This window comes from Pinus tabuliformis, chromosome 1_2 (genome assembly GCF_031772625.1).
Source record: "Pinus tabuliformis cultivar Carrire ecotype Pingquan chromosome 1_2, CPIR1, whole genome shotgun sequence".
Lineage (NCBI taxonomy): Eukaryota > Viridiplantae > Streptophyta > Pinopsida > Pinales > Pinaceae > Pinus > Pinus tabuliformis.
The window spans coordinates 393446055-393470597 of NC_142298.1; the positions used below are offsets into that span (position 1 = coordinate 393446055).

At 43.7% G+C, this 24543-nt stretch overlaps 1 protein-coding gene across 1 annotated transcript in view; it reads right to left on the minus strand.

The window, feature by feature from the left end:
• Positions 1-4097: 4097 nt before the first annotated feature.
• Positions 4098-24543, minus strand: part of LOC149206020 (Protein kinase superfamily protein) — a 374025-nt gene continuing 353579 nt past the window's right edge. Inside the window, exon 17 of the mRNA XM_089395261.1 lies at positions 4098-4475. Within this exon, the coding sequence (XP_089251387.1) occupies positions 4402-4475 (74 nt within the window). The 3' untranslated portion in view covers positions 4098-4401. The remainder of the gene's footprint in view (positions 4476-24543) is intronic.

Here is a 24543-nt window from a genome sequence, read left to right on the forward strand (position 1 = left end):
TGCCTCCAACTATGTCATTTGGAAGGCCACAATGTCATTACTCCTTGACGAGCATAGTTTGAAGACCTATGTAGAGAACGTGGTGTCAGTACCCTAGGATGCACATCAGTAGAAGGAGTACAAGAAGGAAATGGCGAAGGCGAAGCGAATGACCTTGGATGGAGTTTGAGATCATATAGTGTCACATGTAGCTAGCAAGAATAATGCCAAGGAGATGGGAGATACTCTCTCCAAGCTATATCAGAGTTCTTCCAAGCAGGGGAAGATTTTTCTCCATGAGAAGATGAGAAGCATAAGGATGTAGAAGGGTGAGGGCATAGGTCACTTCCTCATGAGGATTCAAGAGGTCTGAGATCAGCTGTCAGCTGTTGGGTAGGTGCCCCAACCCACAGAGCTTGTATGATTTCCACTAAATAGTGTCTCGGAGGATTGACAAGTGTTTGTCCAAAGTATCTTGGGCAGAGACACTTTGCTTAGATGGGACAGGATATGGGCCAATCTACAATAGGAGGAGTTGAGGCGAGCTCTAGTAAAGAGCACCATCATCAAAGCAACAACAAGGGCGTGAAGAGTGAGAAGGAAGAGGAGAATGTGGCCCTAGCATCGAAGGGTCCTAGCCAAGGACAAGGGGAGAAGAAGAAGAAGTAGGAATTGTCAAAGGTCAAGTGCCTCATACGTGGTGAGCTCAGTCACTACAGTACGCAGTGTTCTCTCAGGAAGAAGGATAAGACGGAGAAGCAAGACTGGGCGAAAGCGTCTGCAGAGATTGACAAGTTGTCCACCAGGATGGAGGAAGAGTTTGCTATGTTTTCAGCCATACCTCCAGGAGAGAGGTGGGGCGACATGGAGCTGTAGTTCCAGAGAGAGTTGTAGACATGGTCAGGGTCCATTAAGATGTCCCCCTTATGGATCATTACCTTGCTATGGGGGCCCACAATATTCAGTAGCAGGATGGATCAGTGTCAGAGATGCAGTCAAATTCCAAAGTGACAGTTGCAGACTAGTAACAGTTAGGTGTTGGGGAGCGTAGTGCAGAGTTGGCAGCAGTGTAGAGTCAGCAGCAACACAGATCCTTTAGTCGAAAATGAAGTAGCTGGTTGCAATCAGGACTCGGGAAACAAATACATCATACTTAACACATTTTATTTAGTATGTTGGATGCTTCTTAGTTGCGGTTGTTGCAGTTGTAGCAACAATAGATGAGAGGAGTCGCAGTGCAGATGTAGAGTTGGCACTAGTTTAGCAGGGTCAGAAGCAACACAAATGCAACATCATAGTTGCGCAATAGTTGGTGGGAAGTGGCCAAACATCAGCAACATGACAGAGGGTGGTATAGAAACAGGGTGTTGTGGCAATATGTGCAGCACTAGAGAGAACACCTTCCTCACTAAGAGAGAGTGATAGCTTTTGTAGCATCAAAGGTGTTCTAGTCTCGAAAGTTTGTGGAGAGGCTAAAACACATGAGCTCTCCATAACCCAAAAATCGTTTTTGGAAATTCCACCTAGTAGTGTCTCAATTAGATTATTAGCCCATTTTTAATTATTTTCTAAGTCTAAACTTAGTAAAAGGGGTTAATTAATCAAAATTAATTGAGATAAGGTGTGAATCATCTAAAAACTCACACGGATCGACTCTGATATGATCTTGTCCCTTGATTAAGTTTTAATCCTGGTCGTTGGAGATCTAACAAAGGATTATAAGAAGTCGATGGATAGATGGAGAATACACTTGAGGAGTTCGATTTCCTTAGAGTTCGATTTTCCAAAAGCTAGTAGTTTCTGGAAGAGTTCGAGCTTAAGAAGGAAGCAGAGATAAAGAGGGGCAGTGATAGTGATCCGGAGGAAGTTTTCCAAATCCGGAGAGGCAGCATCAAGAGGCCGAGTTATTCCTAGTGAGGCAGCGTAGAGGACCACACAGTCAACTTTAGAGGGCAATTCGATTTAGCTTGGGGAAAAAAATCGATTCAGCTTGTAGAGGCCTGGAAAGTCTTCCAAGATGTCGAAGAATCATTTTCCTTAGTAGAGATAGGAAGAACAACTTGATCAGAGGCAGTTTCGGGCTAGACATCCAAGGGTTTGTGCAAGCAATGCATAGAAGCCAGCATGAGGGGTCTAGGAGGACGAGTTTCTAAAGCAAAGTTGTGTCGGGGTTGCTTGTGGAGAAAGGGAAATTTCCTTAGATAATTTTGGCCTGTTTGGATTGCCAATTCGACATCCATAGATTGTACTCAGAATTTCATTACTACTTAATAATCAAATCCCTCAGCCGCTGCACTGGTTTTTTCTGCATTGGGTTTTTCCGAGGACATTTGGCCAAAAATAATTGTCAATTTTTATGTGTGTGCTAGAATATTTCTCAGTTTCCAGTGCTATTTCCTTACGCAGTTTTATTTGTGAAGGTTTTAGTGTGATTTATTGAGTGTTTTTTGTAGAAAATAAATTGTTAAATTAATTAAAATAAGAAGAATAATTTCCAGATGTTGCAATAGGATTTCAAATTTGAAATTTTCACATTGGAACAATGATGCAAGCCCCCATGGTGAGACACAACCCCATCTGGACCCTGGATTGAATGTGAAGTGTATGGTGCAAGAATGTAGCTAGTTGGGCAAGGTGGTCCAGGTGCATCATCATCATCAAATAAGTTGGACACGAGTGAGCAATGAATGGTGCTGAAGGATCCCATGGCATGGTTATCTGCTCTCTGCTATAACGGAGGCCCGTGGCTCTCAACGCACACCCTATAAATGCCAATATGACCCTCTGGAGGGCTTAGATCCCATATAGGGAGACCAAACCCCAAGATGAAAACCCACCTGCAATCCTGCATAAGATCCAATGCGTCTCCTCACCTTCCAATACAACAAATCATTAGTGTAATTGAGCAAATGAGCTTACAAGTCATGGAACCAAGTGGGCACTTCATAGTGGTATGCCCTTCCATAATGGGCTTTAGAGTGTACAAGTGTCTCCAAGTTCAAGAAGGAAGTTAATCAAGGACCCTATAAGTGGTTTCAACCTCCAAGGGAGTGACATGTCCATGGTACATCCGTCATATGGCAGGTGTCTTGTGATATAATGATGAAACGGAGTGGGGCATCGGGGAGGCTCCAAGCCACATGCCATGGTACAAGGGTGGCTATGATGAGGGAAACCCACACTTGGGTGTATATATGTAGGAGGGAACAATAGTTTCCTTAACCTTTGTTTTTCCACCCTTCTTCATATGTCTTCTGTCTTTCATTGATTTTTCTTTTATATCTGCTCAGGGCTCCAGGGGATGAGAGCATGATGTAAATGATATAGCAGTGAATACCCCTTTTAAGGTTGGGCAGTTCATCGCCCACTAGGGGTTGGGACAATCATGGGTTCCTTAGTGATGCAAGGGGCCAATATAGGGACCCTAGGAACCAGGGTGATGGCCATGATGATAGGGGTAGAGCTCATGTTGACTTTTTCCCACGTGCTAAATTTGTATGTGCCGGCCATCTTTTGCATTTTATGGTACATTTCCTATTGAGAGTGGCCAAATTATGCTTTTTACTTTCTTTTTTAGTTGCATCAACCTCTGAGGCATCGTTCCAGGCCTGACCCAAAGGGTGGACAAGAGGAGGGGGAGGCTAACTCTTTGTGGACCCAATGGACAAATGTGGACCCAGATGGTAAATAAGTGAAAAATAAAATATGGGAAATAGAAGGAACATGTAATGACCCTGCTCTGTCTATATTCTCTCCTTGGGATATGTATGTAAACTCGGACGATACTAAAATCACCATATTAATCATAGCATAGTCTTGTGTCTATACAAGTTATTACTAAATACTATCGTATTTCTCATAATATAAATACTTTTTTGTAAGCCTGCCCTCTACTAAATTACTAATGACATTTTCCTTTTCTCCGAAGAAAATTTGGAGAATGCTATAGGTCATTGAACTGTATCTTGATAGATATATGGTCTATGCAGACCTTCCAGCAAATGCAGAGAACATGAGCACCTAATATGCATGAAATAAAATACTTATGGAGTTACATTTAAGCAGGGTGTCTCATTAGCTCAAAATCAACATCCATAGACTTACCAGTTGCCATCAGATTAATAATATGACCCACTGCCGGATTTTCTTTTTCTGAATTGAACGAAAATATGTTACATTTGAATTTACTTTCTACTGGAAGTTCCATAGCCTTCAACTATAATTAACAAATAGTTCCAATTTCTCTGAGACAATAGACATAAATCAACATTTCCTCGCAAACAATTGTACAAAACATATGAGGCAAGACCAGGTGACCATAAAATGAAATTGAATGGGAATAATTTTAATATTTTACACTAAGAACTGAAATTTGAAGCTTTTCGGTGGTGATGCTTTCAGCTGTATATACAAGGGTACCGGTCATATCTGTTTTTCAAATTTGTCAAGCCTCTGTACTCTCCTCATGGCTCGAACAAACAAGATTGTAAAGAGTCCTGCATGTATGAATAGACAATTGTTAGAAAAAATAATAAGTGTATATAAGTTCTACAGCAAACATGGACTGTGCATCTGATTTAATTCCTGAGACATTTCCAATCTGAAAGAAAAACTACTTTTATTTCCCAAGCTCTGTTGCTAAGCGACATTGCTGGGCAAATTACTCAGCTTTCTTACTTTTTCTGTATCAAGTAAAGTGTATAAAAGGTTGACTCATTTTTGCAGTGCATAGGTGGTTAATCTTTGGTTAATAATGATGCCATCTGCTGGTACAACTAATCAGGTATGACAGCAAAAGTGTTTGGTATACTTAAGCCGGTTTTCTCTATTGTGGATGCCCAACAACATACGTCATATTGATTCTGACAGAATGCGGATGGTAGACATAAGCTTGGTTCCCAAAATTTCCCTTCCCGTTCTTAATTACATCGGGACAAATTTGGCCGTACATTCAACAACATTGTTGAAAAGTTTAGTTCCTATTTCCTGTCCCTGAGCCAAGCAAAACAGAGGAGGCTTTAATGGTTCTGCTTCCAACTCTCAGACCAGAGAGTACTCATTCAAATCTTCGACCTAGAATCTATAAACAAATCTTCCAGCATTCATTTTTGGCTTCCATCAAACCTGAATTGAACAGCATCACATATTAAGATATACTTTCTTTAGTGCACAAAGAAAAAAATCACCTTAGCTTTCTTAGAAATCAAAGAAGTGTTGCAGGAGAAAAGAGTCCAAGCATATATTGTGGTGTTTAGAAACACTGATATATCACTATGGGAAAGTGAGTATATGTCTTAATCACATAAAAATCAATTCACTTTCTTTCATATCATGCTCAACATATGAGTATTTATTTATACTTGTAAGTTATTTGAGTGCATCACCGATCTTCCATAAAATAAAGCTGATTTAGTCAGATTTGATCACTGAAGATGGTCCCGGTCAGCTAGTCAGAGCTACTTTGCCTGCATCCAGTGGGTCCTAGTCATCCTGGTGGGGACCTTTTTACGCTTTCGTTTGTTTTCATCAAACATTTTTGGCATGATCCCGCTCCAACATTTTTTAATTAAAACTCTTCACACTGGTCGGAAAACCAACTCTGATACCATTATAGTATCCTTTTTTAAAATTATTTAATTTCTCAGAAACTATTCTATGAAATTTCTTCAGGAAATGCGTATAATAATTCTTGCCAAGAATTTGGCAGAATTAAAACCAATACAAAGCTTAGAGGCAAATTTCATTGCAAAAACCCCAGCTATTTATTTATTTATTATTGAGAAGGAAATTACATCAAATCCATTTGAAAGGAACCTAACAATAGATAAGTTGGAGAAACTCAGTCTTCTTCTGAATCCTTCTATGGACGGGCTTCCTTGTCTGCAATGTATGTTGCTACAGCTTTCTAACAATCAACCCCAAAACCTTGCCTTTCCTCGCTAAGAACCACTGAAAAACCTGAAGTGGTTCTTCCTCTTGACTAGCTAGGGTGGGTGTTTCACAACCGAAACTAGTGAACAGTTAGATCCCTGGGGAGGATAGTCTCACTCCCAAGGATGATCCACATTTAGGGCTACAAACCCTCAAATAAATGCTCAGAGAGACACAAAAATAATTCACCAAATCATCTACACATATATACCTCATAAGCTCATGCTTCTCCTTTTATTATGATGGCTTATCGAAATACCATGGACAATACCATGGGTCGTCCAAATACCATGGGCACTTTTCCTTTATTTAATTGTGACTTTTTTAATATTATTTTTTCTTAAACAAATTTTAAATAATTCTCTCATAGCCTGCATTAAATTCTTAATTTGTAACCTAGGCTACGGAGATTTGTGAAAATTTCATCTATCACAACTGGAAATTATTTTCCTAATTGTTAATTTATTTAACAATTTATCTGCTACGGAAAATGCTAAATAATTCACACTGTGATTTTCACAAATAAACTGTGGAAGAAAAATAGCACTGGAAACTGAGAAAATAGTAGCACACACACACACAATAATTAACACAGTTATTTTTTAGACAAAAGTCTATGGAAATTCCAACTTGGGAAAACCGGTGCAGCAGCTGAGGGTTTTATTATTATGCAGTGGTGAAATTTGAGTACAATCTATGGATTCTGAACTGGCAATTCAAACAACAAGAAAATATGGCCAAAATTATCTAAGGGAATTTCCCTTCCTCCACAAGCAACACCGACACAACTCTGCCTCAGAAAAATCGTCATCCTGGACGCTCTACGCAGGCTTCTGCGTAGTGCTTATGCAAACCCTTGGACGTCTAGCCCATAACTGCCTCTAATGAAGTCATTCTGCCTTTCTCTGTTGCTGAAAAATGATTATCCGGCCTTCTGGAAGACTTTCCAAGCCTCTAGAAGTTGAATCGATTTATCCCCGCTAAATCAAATTGCCCTCTAAAACTGATTGCGCTGCGCTGCCTCACTGGGAATAACTCAGCCTCTTGTTGCTGCCTCTCTGGATTTAGAAAACTTCCACTGGATCACTGTCCCTGCCCCTCTCTGTCTCTGCTTCCCTACTAAAGCTCGAACTCTTCCAACACTGCTGGCTCTCTGGAAAATCGAATTCTCCAAGGAAATCAAACTCTCTGTGGTTCTCACAATGTATTCTCCATCTATGCATCGAATTCTTCTTATAATCCTCCGTTGGAGCACCAACAACCAAGATTAGAACTTAATCAAGGGCCTAGATTAATTCCCTGTTGATCCATGTGAGTTTCTAGATTCTCACTTTATCACAATTAATACTAATTAATTAACCCCTTTTCATAAGTTTAGACTTAGGAAATAATTAAAAATAGGCTAATAATCTAATTGAGACACTTCTAGGTGGAATTTCTATAAACACTTTATGGGTTATGGAGCGCTCATGTGTTTTAGCATCTCCACAAAGTTTCAAGACTACAACACTTTTGATGCTATAGAAACTAACACTCCCTCTTAGCGAGGAAGGTGTTCTCTCTAGCACCGCACACTTTGCCACAACACCCTGTCTCTATATCACTCTCTGTCACGTTGTTGATGTTTGGCCACTGCCCACCAACTACTGCACAACTCTAATGCTACATTTGTGTTGCTGCTTACACTGCTAAACTACTGCTGACTCTGCATCTGCGCTGCAACTCCATCTCATTTGTTGTTGCTGCAACTGTAACTACTGAAACTCAGAAGCATCCTAAATACTAAATCAACTGTGTTCAGTATGATGCATCTGTCTCCTGACCATTTGACTTCTACTAATCACTGCACTGTCCACCAAGGAATCTACACTACTACTGACTCTGTACTGTGCCACTTTGCACTACACTCCCCAGCACCTCACTGCTACTAGTTTGCAATTGTCACTCTAGAATCTGACTACATTTCTGATATTGATCCATCCTGTGTCATGTCCCTTCCCAAACGAATTTGTAACAGGGTTTGTCTCTACACCATTTTGTACAATTTTTCTAAGGAAAAGGACCCAAGCAGTTTTGACTTAGGGACTTAGGAGAAATACGACCAAATTATTTTGCTAGTGGAAGGTGGGGGCCACCCACGTGGGAAAGAGTACTAGGCAATTCGAATTGCCTTGGAGGGAATTCTTATAGCTGTTAGAGGGGATCACAAGAGGCAAAGGGAGGCCCAAAAAGTCGTAAGGAGGAAGAGCTCCTCACTTGGGGATTCATTCACTCTTGCATATCGGAAATCACTTGACTGTTTGCTTGAGCTGCTTAGCCAAGTCAACTGGTTGTTCAGCCACAAATCTCTCAAGCAGGAGATTCAACCTTACCTTCGGGGGACTACGAGTGCCACCCTAGGAAGGCAATTTCATAGCATCTTGAGGAGCACCAGGGAATATTTACAGCCAGTCCATTCAGTCCTCATCCAGAAGTGCATATTTCTGGGCCAACAAATAGAGAACACGCAGTTGAGGGGAGAGCTTCATTGGGCCAGCCATTAGCCAGAGAAACCAGGAGATTCGAAGGACATCATTGGGTCAGCACTCAGGAGGAGTTTTGGAGCAAGAGAGTGCAACAAACAGGTAGTTCGAATTCCAATCTTGGAGGACAACACAGAGGGCCAGTTTGGGCAACACATGGGTCTTGAGGGAAAGAGCCATAGCACCGGAATCACAGTTGGGAAGGAAGGAAATTCATAGGAGGGCTCATCCCAGTGATTTGGGGTAGTTTTTGGGAGGTTTCCCAGCTTCACTCAGGTAGGCTGAGTTTACCAGTTGCAGTAGAGGTTGGGCTCCTTGGGGGTCGAATTTCAGAAGTCTGAACTAGGCCAAACCCTTACTAAGTTTTGGTGGGTTTTGGTTGAGGATCCAGGAGTTGAAATCTTATAATTTTTGGAGCACGAAAAGTAGTGATTCCATCCTTTTGATTCTGGCAGACAACGCAGTTTCTGGGCAGCACAGATCAGTTTTGGTGCAGCAGTTGGGTAGCCTTCAAATCAACATTTTCTCACCTGGGTTTTGTCACGCTTGTCCTTAGAGACAAGCCCAGGTGCACCATTCTATTTATCATTGTATTTGCCCTTGAATATTTAATAAAATGGCTCAGCAGTTCTCTATTTCCAGCATTTTCAAGGTGCCTAATGTGTATTTCGTTTTTCTGATTGTTGGATTGTTTGCTTGCTTTGTTTATCACTTAATTTCCTATTTAGGAACATTACAGTGGTATCAGAGCCTAGGTCTTGGCTTAGCTATGGGGAGTTTCTCTTATGAGAGAAGGGGACCAACAGAATATTACATACAAGAGGCAGAGGTACTGGAGCAGAGAAAGAGAACTGGAAATCACTCAGAAAGAGAACTGGAAATCACTCCAGACATGAAGGATAGGGGGAATGCAGTAGTAGCAGAGGAAGATATGGTAGAGCCCAAGAGCAGTGAGGAGATGGATTTTGACAACCTCTTGAAGGCTTTGAATGATTTAGCAAAGGGGCATAAAGAGATTGTTAAAATTGGCAACTAGGGCCAAACTCCATGTGGGTCATCTTATTAATGGAAGCTGATATTTTTCTTGGATCCCTCTCATTGAGAGGTGTAGGATTGATCTAAAGATCATCCGATTCCAATAAGTATTCATGGAGATATGAATTTATTTGTGTTATGGGACAATTCGTCAAGGTCGGCCAGCAACCAAATAAACCCCACTTCTGCTCAACGTTCTAGTATAAATAGAGGTGGCCTTCAAGTCATTTTCAACACACTTGGGATCTCTTCCTCTCTACTTGTCTTTGGGTTTTAATAGAGGAGAGATCCTAAGGGATAAGGCTGCCCTAATCTAGAGGGCAGAAGTCGGAACTGTCGGGAACAGCCAGAACTACTAGAACAGCCGGAACTACCGGAATAGCAGGAACTACCGGAACTGTCGGGAACTACCGGAACAGCTGGGAACTGCCAAATAGATGGAACTGCCGGAATAGACGGAACTACCGAAACTGTCGAAACTGTCAGGAATTGTCGAAGCATCTCTCTCCAAAGGAGAGTAGCATGCAAGGGACAACTAACTAACATTGGGACAATTGTATGGTACTTAGCAGCAAGTACACTAAGCATGCAATGTTACAGCTAGCATGCAAGGGACAACTAGCATGCAACAGCAAGCATGCTAAGGACAACAAGCATGCTAGGGACAGCAAGCATGCTAAGGACAACAAGCATGCTAGGGACAACAAGCAAGCAAGGTGCAACCAGAGCATAGGTCAGTATGGCAACATGGTGTAGCAATAGCACATAATGCAGTACAGTGATGGGTATAGTCATGATTAATGAAGCGTGATGAGATGCAGCCTAAGTTGCACAAAACGGGGAAACGGAAACGAGTTTCCGAAACGGGAAGCGAAACGAAACGCGACCTCCCCAAATTTTGGAAACGGGGAAACACGAATATATATAATAATATATATCTATATATATATATATTAAAAATATTTAAAAATTATTATTATATATATGTGCAATCATAAAGCATGAATGATACATTTACATTATATGGTTACAATTTATTACATTTAAACATTAAAATTAAATTTACATCACATTTACTCATGAGTCATGAATGATCACATAATGAAAATAAAAATATAGGAAAATCCAAAATCAGCCTTTATTTATATTAGTATATGAGGCTGCAAGTACAATAAAGACTATAAGGCTGCAAGAACTATAGAGACAAGTCACAAAAGACTAATCCTCATCATAACAATCCTCATCAAAAATAGAAGCAGCACAATGCTCAACAGTGGATGGTAGTGCTGAAGAAGATGATGCACCCTAGCTGAAACAACTGCCAGTCTCCAAGAGAAACGACTTGCTGAATAGTGTGATGAGAGAATGAGACAAACTGCTCTTTTATAACTTTAGAATAGGTTTCTAGAACATCCCGGAAACCTAAAAAAAAAAAAAAAAATTTAAAAACAACACATAAATTTGGGGAAACGTGGCTCGTACGGCCTGGAAACGCGTTTCCGGCCGTACTCCCACGTTTCCGTTTCACGAAACGTGGCAGTACGTCCGAAACGTGGGAGTACGGCCGGAAACGCGTTTCCAGGCCGTACGGTACGCGTTTCCGGGTTTCGTTTCGTTTCCCAGGAGGAAACAACCCCTAGGGCCACGTTTCCTGCAACTTAGGATGCAGCAAAGTGATGATGGGTGCAGCATGGTGCAGCGCGGTGAGGTGCAGCATGATGACGAAATGCAGCACAACGATAGGTGAAGGAGTCACCTTGGAGAATCAGTTGAAGCAGCGTGTCTTCAACTAATCTCATATATCATCTTCTTAGAGATTATCTATGCTCTTATTTAGATAAGTCAAAGAGTTGACCTCTGTTGTAAACATACTATCTCTCTCTCTCTGTGCTGAACTATTGAAGAACATATAAGAAGAATTGATCAAAGGATTCCCCACATTGGGGTTTGTCCCTAGCTAGCGCCACATCTTGTGTCCTCTTGTCTTGGCTTGTCTTCTGCGATTTATGTTTATGTTCTATCTACAGTTTACTTTAATGCTGATGTGATTGCTAATCTACAAAAGATATTGAGCTAACTGTGAAAATTGAAATAAATTGCTCTAAGCATAGAACATACCTAAAATTAACATGGTATCAAAGCTGAGGTGAAGACAATGCCCAAGCAAGAGTGAAAGAGAAATCACTGAAGATAGTTGGGAAAGGACAAAAGGATCAGTGGATTCCTCATCCCTCTTCAAATTCACTGAGGGTGAAGTCGAAGCAGAGAATATTATCAGAATGGCACAACAGAAGTTTTTGATGGCCTACCTAAAGATCACTTCATTGGGAAGTCCGGATCTAAGGGTGAAAGGAAAGGCAGATGCCTTGGTTGCAATAAGTTCGGCCATTATGCGAAGGAGTGTCCGAATGGAAGAAACACATCTCTTGATGAAGATAACAAACATTCCAGGGACATCTTCAATGATCAAAGGATGACAGGTAATGCAAGTCATCAAGGAAATGGCCGACTCTTCAAAGAAAGCAAGGAACCCCGGGTATGAAGAATCAAATGTTGTTTTTGATAAGATAAAGAAGCATTATCTTGTATTGGCCCTCTCCTTTAGATTCTTTAGGAATCTGGCTTATTGATTGTAGTGCTTCAAGGCACTTCATCGAAGAGTAGGGTGCACTCTCTAATTTGGTAGAGATGGAAACAATCGTGGGATTATACTTGGAGTTGATGCCAACTATCCCGGAAAGGGTGTAGGGAATGTTACCCCTCAATTGAATGAGGGTAACTCGATTCATTTACAGAATCTCTTTTATGTACCTGATCGCAAGAAGAACCTGGTGTCCATTTCGGCAATGGAAGTCAAAGGTTACAAGGTGGCACTCATTGATGGAAAGGTACGTGTTTGAAAATAGAATTTTCAAAGATGTTTTTGAGTTCAGGGTTGTATCAAGTTGCAAGAAGTCCACTGGGGACCATGGCCATTGACACATAGCACCGAAGGTCTGTGAGTCAGATGGTGATAGGGATGCTTGAATTCAAAAAGAGCATGAAAGTACATGTCTGAGATGTACCAAAGGAAAATCTTACAAGGGGACCATTCCCCTCATGTAGCAGATCCACAAGTTTGGAACAACATGAGGGGTTTGAGATTCATGATCAGGAATCTCACGTATGCAGGTGGAAGAAAGCCCTCTATGGCTTGAAGAAAAATTCCTTGGGCGTAGTATGAGAGGATTGATAGCTATTAGATGAAGCTGTGATTCACTAAGAGTGAAGTCGATCCAAACCATTGTTTGAAGGTTGTGGATGATAGACCTCTCATACCAACACCTTCTAAGGACGACCTATTTCAAACAGGTGCAAACCCTCTCACTTGCAGAAGTAAGAGGGAGTTGGATTCTGGATGTGGAATGGTAAACTGCAAGCCCGTGACTACCTCGAGGATCTTAACTTTCAGAAGTTATATGGTGATGATGCCAAACCAGATTTGGGAAATGCCTCTGAGTTCCATAAACTCATTTGCATTGATGTTCTTGGTGAACTTCCATCCGGACATATGTTTTGCAGTTAGCATGGTGAGCTCATATTTGGTTGAGCCTCACTGGATTGGTGCTAAGAATCTTCTGAGACATCTTCGGGGCACAATATCTCATGGATTGAGATACACTGGCGGAAATATGAAGCTGCATGATTATTCGAATGCTGACTGGGCAGGCAGTGTGGAGGATCACTAGAGCGTTTCTGAGCGCTGGTTCTCTTTGGGTTTTGCTTCAATATCATGGATGAGTAGGAAGCAGAAGTCGGTTGCTATAAGCACCACTGAGACCGAATACATAGCTACGAGTATGATCTCATATGAAGCTGCCTAGTTGTGGAAGCTCTTTAGTGAGCTGTTTGTACACATGATGAATACCACTGTGATTCTCTATGACAACTAGAGGGGGGATTTGCTTATTGAGGAATCCCATATTCGATGATTGCTCCAGCAGATAGACATCAGATACTACCTTATCAGGGATATGGTAAGTGGATGAGCGAGGAGGCTCCATCGCATTGAGACTGATGTACAGGTCGTAGACATTTTGTCAAAGCCTCGAGAAAAGTCAAATTTGTGACTTTCTCGAACGACTTGGAGTTGTTGAGAGACCTTCTTATAAGGGACCTGCATCTTGCATGCATTGAGCTCTGGGAGCTCTAGGGGCCTTGGGGTATTTACTGGAGCAACATACGACCACAGGGCGACTCACCCTCCCCTGGTGGTGCACTATGTACCGGATGATAGGTTCAACCTTCCCCTGTGATACCCCATGGTGACTGTGGAACAGGATGATTAGTTCTCTTGTGGGCCTGGATGATTAGTTCTCCCGTGGCAACTGTGAAACAGGATGATTAGTTCTCCTGTGGGTCGGGATGATTAGTTCTCCTGTGGCAACTGTGGAACAGGATGATTAGTTCTCCTGTGGGTCGGGATGATTAGTTCTCCCGTGGCAACTATGGAACATGATGATTAGTTCTCTTGTGGGCCGAGATGATTAGTTCTCCCATGGAAACTATGAAACAGGATGATTAGTTCTCCTGTGAGCCGGGATGATTAGTTCTCCCATGACGACTGTGGGGCAGAATCATTCATTCTCCTGTGGACAGGATGATTAGTTCTCCTGTCGAGGCATCCTACCCATGCAGTCTGGGACTCATGGGAAGTACCTCTCATCTGATCAATGAGCAGGGAAATGGGGTTAGGGACCATAGTAATACTATCGATGGACGCATCATTGTATCTACTGTACTCCCTATGCTAGGATGATCTCCATTGATCTGGGATCAATGAAACTGATCTGGGATCAGTATGAGTGGTTTGAGACACTCTCTTGTGATATTGATTTGGGATCAATAAAACTGACTTCGGGTCAGTAAGAGTGATGTATCACACTCTCTTCAAATGAAACTGACTTCGGGTCAGTAGAAAATAGTATGAGACATTCTCGAACAATTCTTCTTCTTCATGGTTCAGTAGAGCAGAGTAGAGCAAAGCTCAGCAGAGCAGAGCAGTGCAAGGCACTGATGGTAGAGATAGTACAGTCGGACATATGGATCAGCGGATGGAGTTCTCCCTAGTTGAGAGGGAGTGTTAAAATTGACAACTAAGGCCAAACTCCACGTGGGTCATCTTATTAATGGAAGTTGATATGTTTCTTGGATCCCTCTCATCGAAAGGTGTAGGATTGATCTAAAGATCATCCGATTCCGATAAGTATTCATGGAGATATGAATTTATTTGTGTTATGGGGCAATTCGTCAAGGTCGGCTAGCAACCAAATAAACCCCACTTGTGCTCAATGTTTTAGTATAAATAGAGGTGGCCTTCAAGTCATTTTCAACACACTTGGGATCTTTTCCTCTCTACTTGTCTTTGGGTTTTAATAGAGGAGAGATCCTAAGGGATAACGCTGCCCTAATCTAGAGGGCAGAAGCTGGAACTGCCGGAACTGCCGAGAACTGCCAGAACTGCCGGGAACTGTCGGGAACAGCCGGAACTGCCAGAATTGTCGAGAACTGTCGAGAACTACAAGAACTACTGGAACTACCAGAACTGCAGGGAACTGCCGAGAACAGCCGAAACTGTCGGGAACTGTCGGGAACTGTTGGGACTGCCAAGAACTACCAGAACTCCCAGAATTGCCAAAACTGCCGGAAACTGTCGGAGCATCTGTCTCCGAAGGAGAGCAGCATGCAAGGGACAACTAACTAACATTGGGACAGTTGTATGGTACTTAGTAGCATATACACCAAGCATGCAATGTTACAGCTAGCATGCTAGGGACAGCTAGCATGCTAAGGACAACAAGCATGCTAGGGACAGCAAGCATACTAAGGACAACAAGCATGCTAGGGACAACAAGCAAACAAGGTGCAGCCAGAGCATAGGTCAGTATGGCAACATGGTGTAGCAATAGCACATAATGCAGTATAGTGATGGGTACAGTCATGATTAATGAAGCATGATGAGATGCAGCATAGTGATGATGGGTGCAGCATGGTGCAACGCAGTGAGGTGCAACATGATGATGAAATGCAGCACAATGATAGGTGAAGGAGTCACCTTGGAGAATCAGTTGAAGCAACATGTCTTCAACTGATCTCATGTATCATCTTCTTAGAAATGATCTATGCTCTTATCTAGATAAGTCAAAGTGTTGACTTTTGTTGTAAACGTACTCTCTCTCTCTCTGCTGAACTATTGAATAACGTATAAGAAGAATTGATCAAGGGTTTCCCCACATTGGGGTTTGTCCCTAGCTAGCGCCACATCTTGTGTCCTCTTGTCTTGGCTTGTCTTCTGCGATTTATGTTTATGTTCTATCTGCAGTTTACTTTAATGTTGATGTGATTGCTAATCTAGAAAAGATATTGAGCTAACTGTGAAAATTGAAATAAATAAGCATAGAACATACCTAAAATTAACAGAGATACTAGAGGAGATTAAAATGCAGAAACGAGAGAGAGCCACCCCTAGGGGATTCTTATTTGGGGAAACTTTTGGAGCTTCTCAACAATTCGATCACCCTTCACCTCCAGCACAACCTCCATCAGCAAGTGGGCCAAATCAAGCCACACTACCCTCTTTCGTGCCTGTGGCACAGATTGAACCAGCGGAGACTGGAGACCCTTCGCAGATGGGAGAACACTTTAGAGAATGGCAGTCTATGGGTGCAAACTTCGGGGAAGCACTCTCTTTCAGAGATTTCTGCAAGCTCAAGCAGAATGAGAAGAGCAAGGGCTATGGAGGACAAAGCACATAGAGTTATGAGCTACAGAGGACCATAGGGAGGATGCACTTCCCATACATTCGATGGCACTGCCAAGTGCACTACTCGAGCCTGGGTTAAGAAGATGGACACCTATTTCTAGCTCAACCAGATGATAGAGTTGGAAGCCATCAAGATGGCCACGCTGCACACTGAGGGGGAAGCCCACGACTGGTGGTTTCATGGTTTGGCCACCATGGGGCATGCCAATGTGGCTTCATATGAGGATTTCACTAGGAAGGTGGTGGAACGGTTTGACTAGAGGGATCCGGAGGCTCATTTCAGGGAGCTAACCCAACTTTGCCAGACACGCAACCCAAAGCAATACATCTTAGAGTTTTTGCGAGTTTCAGTGATGGTGTCGGACCTATTAGATGCTTGGAGGGTATACACCTTCATAAAGGGCTTACTCGAGCCCCTGCATGGATTGGTGAAGTCACGCAGACACTCCACACTATAGGAAGCAATTATGTGCACCAGAGATTTGCAGGGGTCATCCCCAAGACACGAGCACCCTTTCCTGCACAAACCCCTTTTCCACAGAATGGGCATGACACTAGACCCCCACCTCAGAGAACCACCCAGGGACAAAGGCAGTTGGATGATGAGACACGAAAGAACCTCAGGAGGAGGAAGTTGTGCTTCACTAGTCGGGAGCCTTAGGCACCAGGGCATCGGTGCACTACTGGCAAAGCACATTACATTGAGGTCTTTTTAGACAGTGACCAAGAGGATGAGTTGGAGCAGGAGTGTGGTATGGGAGACGGTGAGAGTCTAGCAGATAGGGGACCACCACCACCTCCACAGGGAGGGGCATCCTTTGCCCCATTCGGGGGAGTCCTTTCTTCTTTATGCGGGGTCCCCAAATTTCTGACATTAAGGATTAGAGGCACTATACAAGGACAATGGGTGTTAGTCTTAGTTGACAATGGGGCTATCCACAACTTCATAGATGCCCAGTTGGTTCATAGGAGGGGCATCCTTTGCCCCATCCGGGGGATTCCCTGCTTCTTTATGCGAGGTCCCCAAATTTCTGACATTGAGGATTAGAGGCACTATATAGGGACAATGGGTGTCGGTCTTAGTTGACAGTGGGGCTACCCACAACTTCATAGATGCCCAATTGGTTCATAGGAGGGGCCTCACCACGACCGAGTTTGAGCACTTTTCAGTCCTGGTACCAGGTGACTGTACCATGCAGTGCACTTGGTATGTGACCGCTTTGAAAATAGTTATGGGGGACTACTCTATGAAGGACCATTTCTTTGTGGTCGAACTGCCAAACACCAACGTGGTGATGGGTGTCTAGTGGTTGTACTCCCTTGGGCAAGTCAATACTAATTGGAAGAAACTGGAGATGGAGTTCACTGGGCCGTATGGAAAATCGGTGGTTCTTAGAGGCATGCATTCATATCTACCACAGACAATCCCAGCGCATAGGATGGAGATAGATCTGTGACATGGGGACATAGCATGGGCAGTGGAGCTGAGGGTTTCAGAGGTTGGAGGGCAGGCCCAACCACCACATCTAGACATATAGGCCTTGTTGGACAGGTACTCACTGGTGTTTGGGGATATTTCACCAGGGCAGCCACCAGATAGGGGATAAAAGCACACCATCGAGCTGGAGCACGGTGTGCAGGTGATGATCACTACCACTTATAGGCATCCTAAGGCCTATAAGGATGAGATTGAGAGGGCCATCAAAGAGTTGTTGGCATTGGTCCATATCAAGCTAAGTTCCAGTCCTTTTTCTTCTTCAATAGTGTTGGTGAAGAAGAAGGATGGAACCTTGCACATGTGCATTGACTACCGGGCCCTCAACAGGAAGACACTGAAGAACCGGTACCCCATCCCTCGCATCGATGAGTTGATGGATGAGCTTAGAGGAGCCAAGTACTTCTCTAAGATAGATCTATGTTCAGGGTACCACCAGATCAGGGTGAGGGATCAGGATATCCCCAAGAGAGATTTTCAGTGCCATTATGGGCACTTCGAGTTCTTGGTCATGCCATTTGGGTTGACCAATGCCCCGGCTACTTTTCAGTCATGTATGAACCATGTGTTCCGGAGGCAGTTGAGGAGGTTTGTGTTGGTTTTCTTCGACGACATCTTGATTTACAGCAGGACTTGGGAGGAGCATCTCCAACACTTGGAGGAGGTGCTGCATATTTTGGAGGACCAATAGTTCTATGCCAAGCTGTCCAAGTGTGAGTTTGGCCTGACAGAGATTCTCTACTTGGGGCATATCGTTGGTGCAGATGGGGTGAAGGTCCATGAGGAGAAGATAAGCACTATCCGTGATTGGCCAGTACCCAGAGATGTGACAACGTTGACGGGCTCCTTGGGCATCTACACATATTACCGAAAGTTCGTCAGGGGATTTTCACAGTTGGCAGCTACCCTCACAGATATGACCAAGAGAGGGGATTTCGCATGGACAGATGGGGCACCATGTAGATTTTGACCGCCTCAAGGCGGTGATGAGTAGTTGTCCAGTTTAGCACTTCTAAACTTCTCCCAACCCTTCACCATGGCGTGTGATGCATCCGGGGAGGGAGTCAGAGCGGTACTATCTCATGATGGGCACCCCATTGCTTTCGAGAGTTGGAAGATCTTACCCCATGAGAGGTCATATTCTATATATGACAAGGAGATGTTGGCCATCATGCATGCCTTGGCCAAGTTCCGATAGTATTTGGTGGCTAGCACGTTTCGGGTGAAGACTGATCACAACAGTCTTCATCACTTCATGGGGCAGCAGGGCCTCAATGACAGACAACAGAGATGGGTCAACAAGGTGCATGCCTATGACTTCGACAAAGAGTATGTGCTAGGGAAACGTAATGTGGTGGTTGAAGCCCTATACCAGAGATCCGCGGGCCTATCACTCATGAGCATCTGCCATGATTGGAAAGCCCAGTTATTGGTGGAGTATTCCAAGGATAGGAGGGCATGCGAGATTCTGGAGGGTACCCACACAGATGAGCGCTACCAGGTGATGGATGAGGTCATCTACTACAAGGGGTGCATATTTCTGGTTCCCAACTCGTAGTTGAGGGAGAGAGTGCTCCAGGTAGCACATGACTCGCCATTGTCAGGGCACCAGGGGTTCAGGAAAACATACATGGCAGTCAGGGAGCGCTTCACATGGAAGGGCCTCAAGGGGGACGTGCTGAAACACGTACAGGAGTGTGAGGCATGTCAAAGGAACAAAGGGGAGTTGATTCATCTTGCAGGATTATTATAGCCGCTTCCCATCCCCAAGGGGAAATGGGAGAGTATCTCCATGGATTTCATCACGAGGTTCCCCACAGTACAGGGCAAGGACTGCATTTATGTAGTGGTTGACCGATTGACCAAGTATGCCCACTTTTTCGCCATCCCTACCAGATATTCGACTTCACAGGTTGCAAAGTTGTTCTTTAGGGAGGTCTTCCGATTACACGGGCTTCCTAAGAACATCGTGAGTGACAGGGATAGCAGGTTCATGGGAGGCTTCTGGCAGGAGCTCTTCAGGTTGGTTGGTACTGAGCTCACCCCTAGCACGAGTTACCACCCCCAGACAGATGGCCAAACCGAGCGAGTTAATCAGTGGCTGGAGGGGTACCTGAGGAACTACGTGACTGGGCAACAGAGGGCTTGGATTCAGTGGCTACATTTGGGCGAGTATTGCTACAACACCACCCATCACATGTCCATCGGTATGACTCCTTTCCGTGCCTTGTATGGTTATGATGCATTATCTTTTGCTGACGTTGTTTTTGGAGACAGCCAAGCCCCAAAGGCCAAAGATTGGATCCAAGAGAGCTAAGACATCCTTAAGGCTCTCAAGGATAACTTAGTGACAGTGCAGAACCAGCAGAAGGTGTACGCAAATTGACATCAGACCGAGAGACATTTTGAGGAGGGGGATTTGGTGTACCTCCGTTTATAGCTATATAGGCAGTCCACATTGAAGCAAAAGGGAGTTGAGAAGTTGCAACCGTGTTTTTATGGGCCATACAGGGTATTCAGGCGAGTTGGGGAGGTGGCCTACGAGCTGGAGCTGCCTCCGGGGAGTAGGATTCACAACATATCCCATGTCTCATGCCTTAAAAAGGTGCTAGGACAACAGGTGACAACAGCAATAGAGTTACCCCCGTTGGATGATGAGGGCCACCTGGGTTTGGAGCCTAAGGCCATTTTGGAGGGGCGGGAGAGGAAGTTGAGGAGTAGGACCATCAGGGAGTTCTTGGTTCACTAAAAGAACTTGTCGGATGAGGATACCACCTGCGAGGGTGAGCACATTTTGAAGCACCTAGCTCTGAAGTTGCTTGAGGTCAAGCAACATTTGGGAGGGGAGGATTGTCATGTCCCTTCCCAAAATAATTTGTAACAGGCTGTGTCTCTACACCATTTGTACAACTTTTCTAAGGAAAAGGACCCAAGCAATTTCGACTTAGGGACTTAGGAGAAATATGGCCAGATTATTTTGCTAGTGGAAGGTGGGGACCACCCACGTGGGAAAGTGTACTAGGCAATTCAAATTGCCTTGGAGGGAATTCATATAACTGTTAGAGGGGCCTACATGAGGCAAAGGGAAGCCTGCAAAGTCATAAGGAGGAAGAGCTCCTCACTTGGGGATTCATTCACTCTTGCACATTGGAAACCACTTGACTGTTTGCTCGAGTTGCTTAGCCGAGTCAACTGGCTGTTCAACTATGAATCTCTCAAGCGGGAGATTCAACCTTACCTTCGGGGACTACGAGTGCCACCCTAAGAAGGCAGTTTCATAGCATCTTGAGGAACACCAGGGAATATTTACAGCCAGTCCATTCAGTCCTCATCCAAAAGTGCGCATTTTTGGGCCAGCAAACAGAGAACACGCAGTTGAGGGGAGAGCTTCATTGGGCCAGCCATTAGCCAAAGAAACCAGGAGATTCGAAGGTCATCACTGGGTCAACACTCAAGAGGAGTTTTGGAGCAAGAGAGTGCAACAAACAGGCAGTTCGAATTCTAGTCTTGGAGGACAAGGCAGAGGGCCAGTCTGGGAATCAGATGGGTCTTGAGAGAAAGAGCCACAGCCCCGGGATCGCAGTTGGCAAGGAAGGAAATTCATAGGAGGTCTCATCTCAATGATTTGGGGTAGTTTTTGGAAGGTTTCCCAGCTTCACTCAGGTAGGCCGAGTTTACTAGTTGCAGTAGAGGTTGGGCTCCTTGGGGGTCGAATTTCAAAAGTCTAAACTAGGCCAAACCCTTCCTAGGTTTTGGCCGGTTTTGGCTGAGGATCCAGGAGATGAAATCTTATAATTTTCTGAGCAAGGGAAGCAGTGATTCCAACCTTTTCGTTCTAGCAGAAAATGCAGTTTCTGGGCAGCGCAGATCAGTTTTGGTGCAGCAGTTGGGCAACCTTCAAATCAACATTTGCTCGCTTGGGTTTTGTCATGCTTTTCCTTAGAGACAAGCCCAGTTGCACCATTCTATTTATCATTGTATTTGCCCTTGAAGATTTAATAAAATGGCTCAACAGTTCTCTATTTCAAGAGTTTTTGTGGGTGCCTGATGTGTATTTCGTTTTTCTGATTGTTGGACTGTTTGCTTGCTTTGTTTATCGTTTAATTTCCTATTTAGGAACATTACATCTTGCTACTAAATATTGTGGGCCCCCGTAGCTAGGTGATGATCCATGAGGTGGACTCCTTAATGTTGAATTTCCACGACCTTGGGTCTAGATTAGAGTCCTAAAATCACTGATGCTACCAAACCAAGAATCTCAACCATAAACTACTTTGCACAGTGGAAATATAAAGCAATAAATCACACATGCACAAATACACAATTTTTAACAAATTGTACAATAATGTACAACCCCAATCTTCATTATATTAAACCAAATCTGAATAATACAATAGTCTAGGTACAATGACAAACTTCACTACAACTTCAATGTCGTATCTTGTCCTGTCGGTCCTTTGCTTCCATGTTGCTCACTAGCTGTCCCTTAGTCCTTCAAAGGACAACACATCGAGACTCCAAGAGGGCTGCCACCTAACACTGCTGCATGTACACGGGCTCATAAATCCAGTGTTCCATGGGGACTCGCCCCCCCCCCTGGGGTCTAGTTTCCTAGCTCCCCCGTGCTCTAGGGACTTGGGGATGAGAAGGGGTCGTTTCCCCACGCTCCCAAAAAACAAGGTACGCAGGGGGATATGCCAGGGGGTCGTTTCCTTGTCTTGAGGGGTCATTTCCAAAAAGGGGGTCGAGGGGCCCGATTTTAAAAAAAAAACTTTTGTATATAATTAAAATTTAACATTAGTTTTAATACTTTAGGGTTTCAATTCGTTTTTTTATAAATTTAATTTATTATTCGCTTGGCCCCTCACTCCATTTGCAAGACGTAAAACCGTCGAGTAGCACTCCCCATCGCCATTCAACTTGCAAGTTGCTAGTCCGTCGCCATTCTTGCTGGTCACCATTCCACTGGAGCGTGGAGCCTGGAACACAAGTGCTGAAGCAGTGAAGCCAAGCCACCATTGATGTATGATGTATCAGACTTGACTTTTATAATTTTATGTCAATATTCACTTTTCTGTATTCAATGTTCATAGTAGGAAGTGGAACATCAATATGGTTTAAACTTTAATCATAATGTATGATGTATGATTATAAATTAGAATTTTAAATTTATATGATATTAGATAATGATATCCATATCAATGATCATGCTTTGCAACTTTTCAATTCAAACCCAATTGTCATAGTGGACTCAATTTATAAATTATATTTTATATTTATAAGTTTTTAAGACCCTGACGTCCCCCCACATTTCCTAAAAATTGGCGGGGAGCTTTTGCATAGGCCGCTCCCATGTATCCTCGCTCCCTTGCCCCCTCGTCTCAGAACCTTGGTGGAACATTGCATAAATCTGCTCTCTAGGTAGGCCTAATTCCCTAGGGCTACTTTGGGTAGCCAGCACACTACCCTCCAATCAGATCAATGGCACCCAATCCAATCACTAAGGAATTTGCACTAATGAAGACACAAGATCACCCAATCTCGCCTCCAAATTGGCTCCCACAAGCTGCTAGTCAATTTGATCCAAACCGCTCACTTCTTGACCCAACATTCCTCCACAAAACATTGTTGTCATTTATGTTTGCATATTGTTGTTTGCTGCAGCCCTAGTTAGGGCACTTACTGCAGCCCTAAACACACCCCACAATCAACAAACCACCCCTTTAAGTATTGCGGCCCACCTTGGAAGGCTTCCTCGACACCCATGATGCCTCCTTAAGGGACTTGTCACCTCTTGACACCCTTAACGCAGACATTGTTGTGTGCTATGGCCTGTGGCCTAGCACGACAGCCTTTCTGTAGCTTCTGCCTCCACAAAATGTGCCCAAACAAACATAAAACAACAACGTACTGCCCTACTAATACTCGGCCTAGTAGCCTGCCCTCTCGGCCCTTGAAACAACAAGATTCCAGCCCAAAATAGACCGTCAAACAATCTGCACTTGCCTCAGCTACTCGGCCTCTTGTAGCGGACTTCGAACCCTTGCTTCCACGTTGTCCAAGACCCCTCTCATGCTGCAACTAGGCTATCCCAATTTCAACGTTATCCCTTCTAGAACGTTGCACACTTGGATGCTAAAACAACATCACATCACCCTCTATTTATAGCTAAAAGAGGGGCTCCAATGAATAGATGAAGAGACACATCTATTGGACTAATTTACTTCAAGCCTACATGACTTGAAAACCAATAATTACTTGTCAACTTCAAAAAGTAATTTCTTCACTTCTACAACTTGGAATTTGACGATTCTCGAAGCGTTGGATTCTCCTTTCTGCCCTCTATCGTCTCATGCCATCAAATGTAGAAATGTGCTCCTGAAATTGCCCCAAACACGATTGGGTGCAAAACCCCATACTTGGGTTCCAAGCCCACAAGTGACCCTTGTGGTGCTTTTCCCTCCAAACCCTAAACCCTAGGGCTTGGAGTACCTCCCAAGCTATACAAATCAACACTCCCTCTTAGCGAGGGAGGTACTTCTAAGACTAGGAAGTATCTCGTCATCATCATCACTGCTCGCAACACTTGCCCAACTCCTAGCGCTCACAATCGCAGAAATCCTTGTACAATGAACTACGCCCTTCTCGGAAGTGTTGTTGTCACTAGAAGCATCTTGCTTCTTCTTCTTCTCCTATATCACTTTCCAATATCTCCACGATTCCTTCTTGGCAATTGTAGAAACACCCTTGCTCCCCACTAACAACACGCTCTTCTTGGG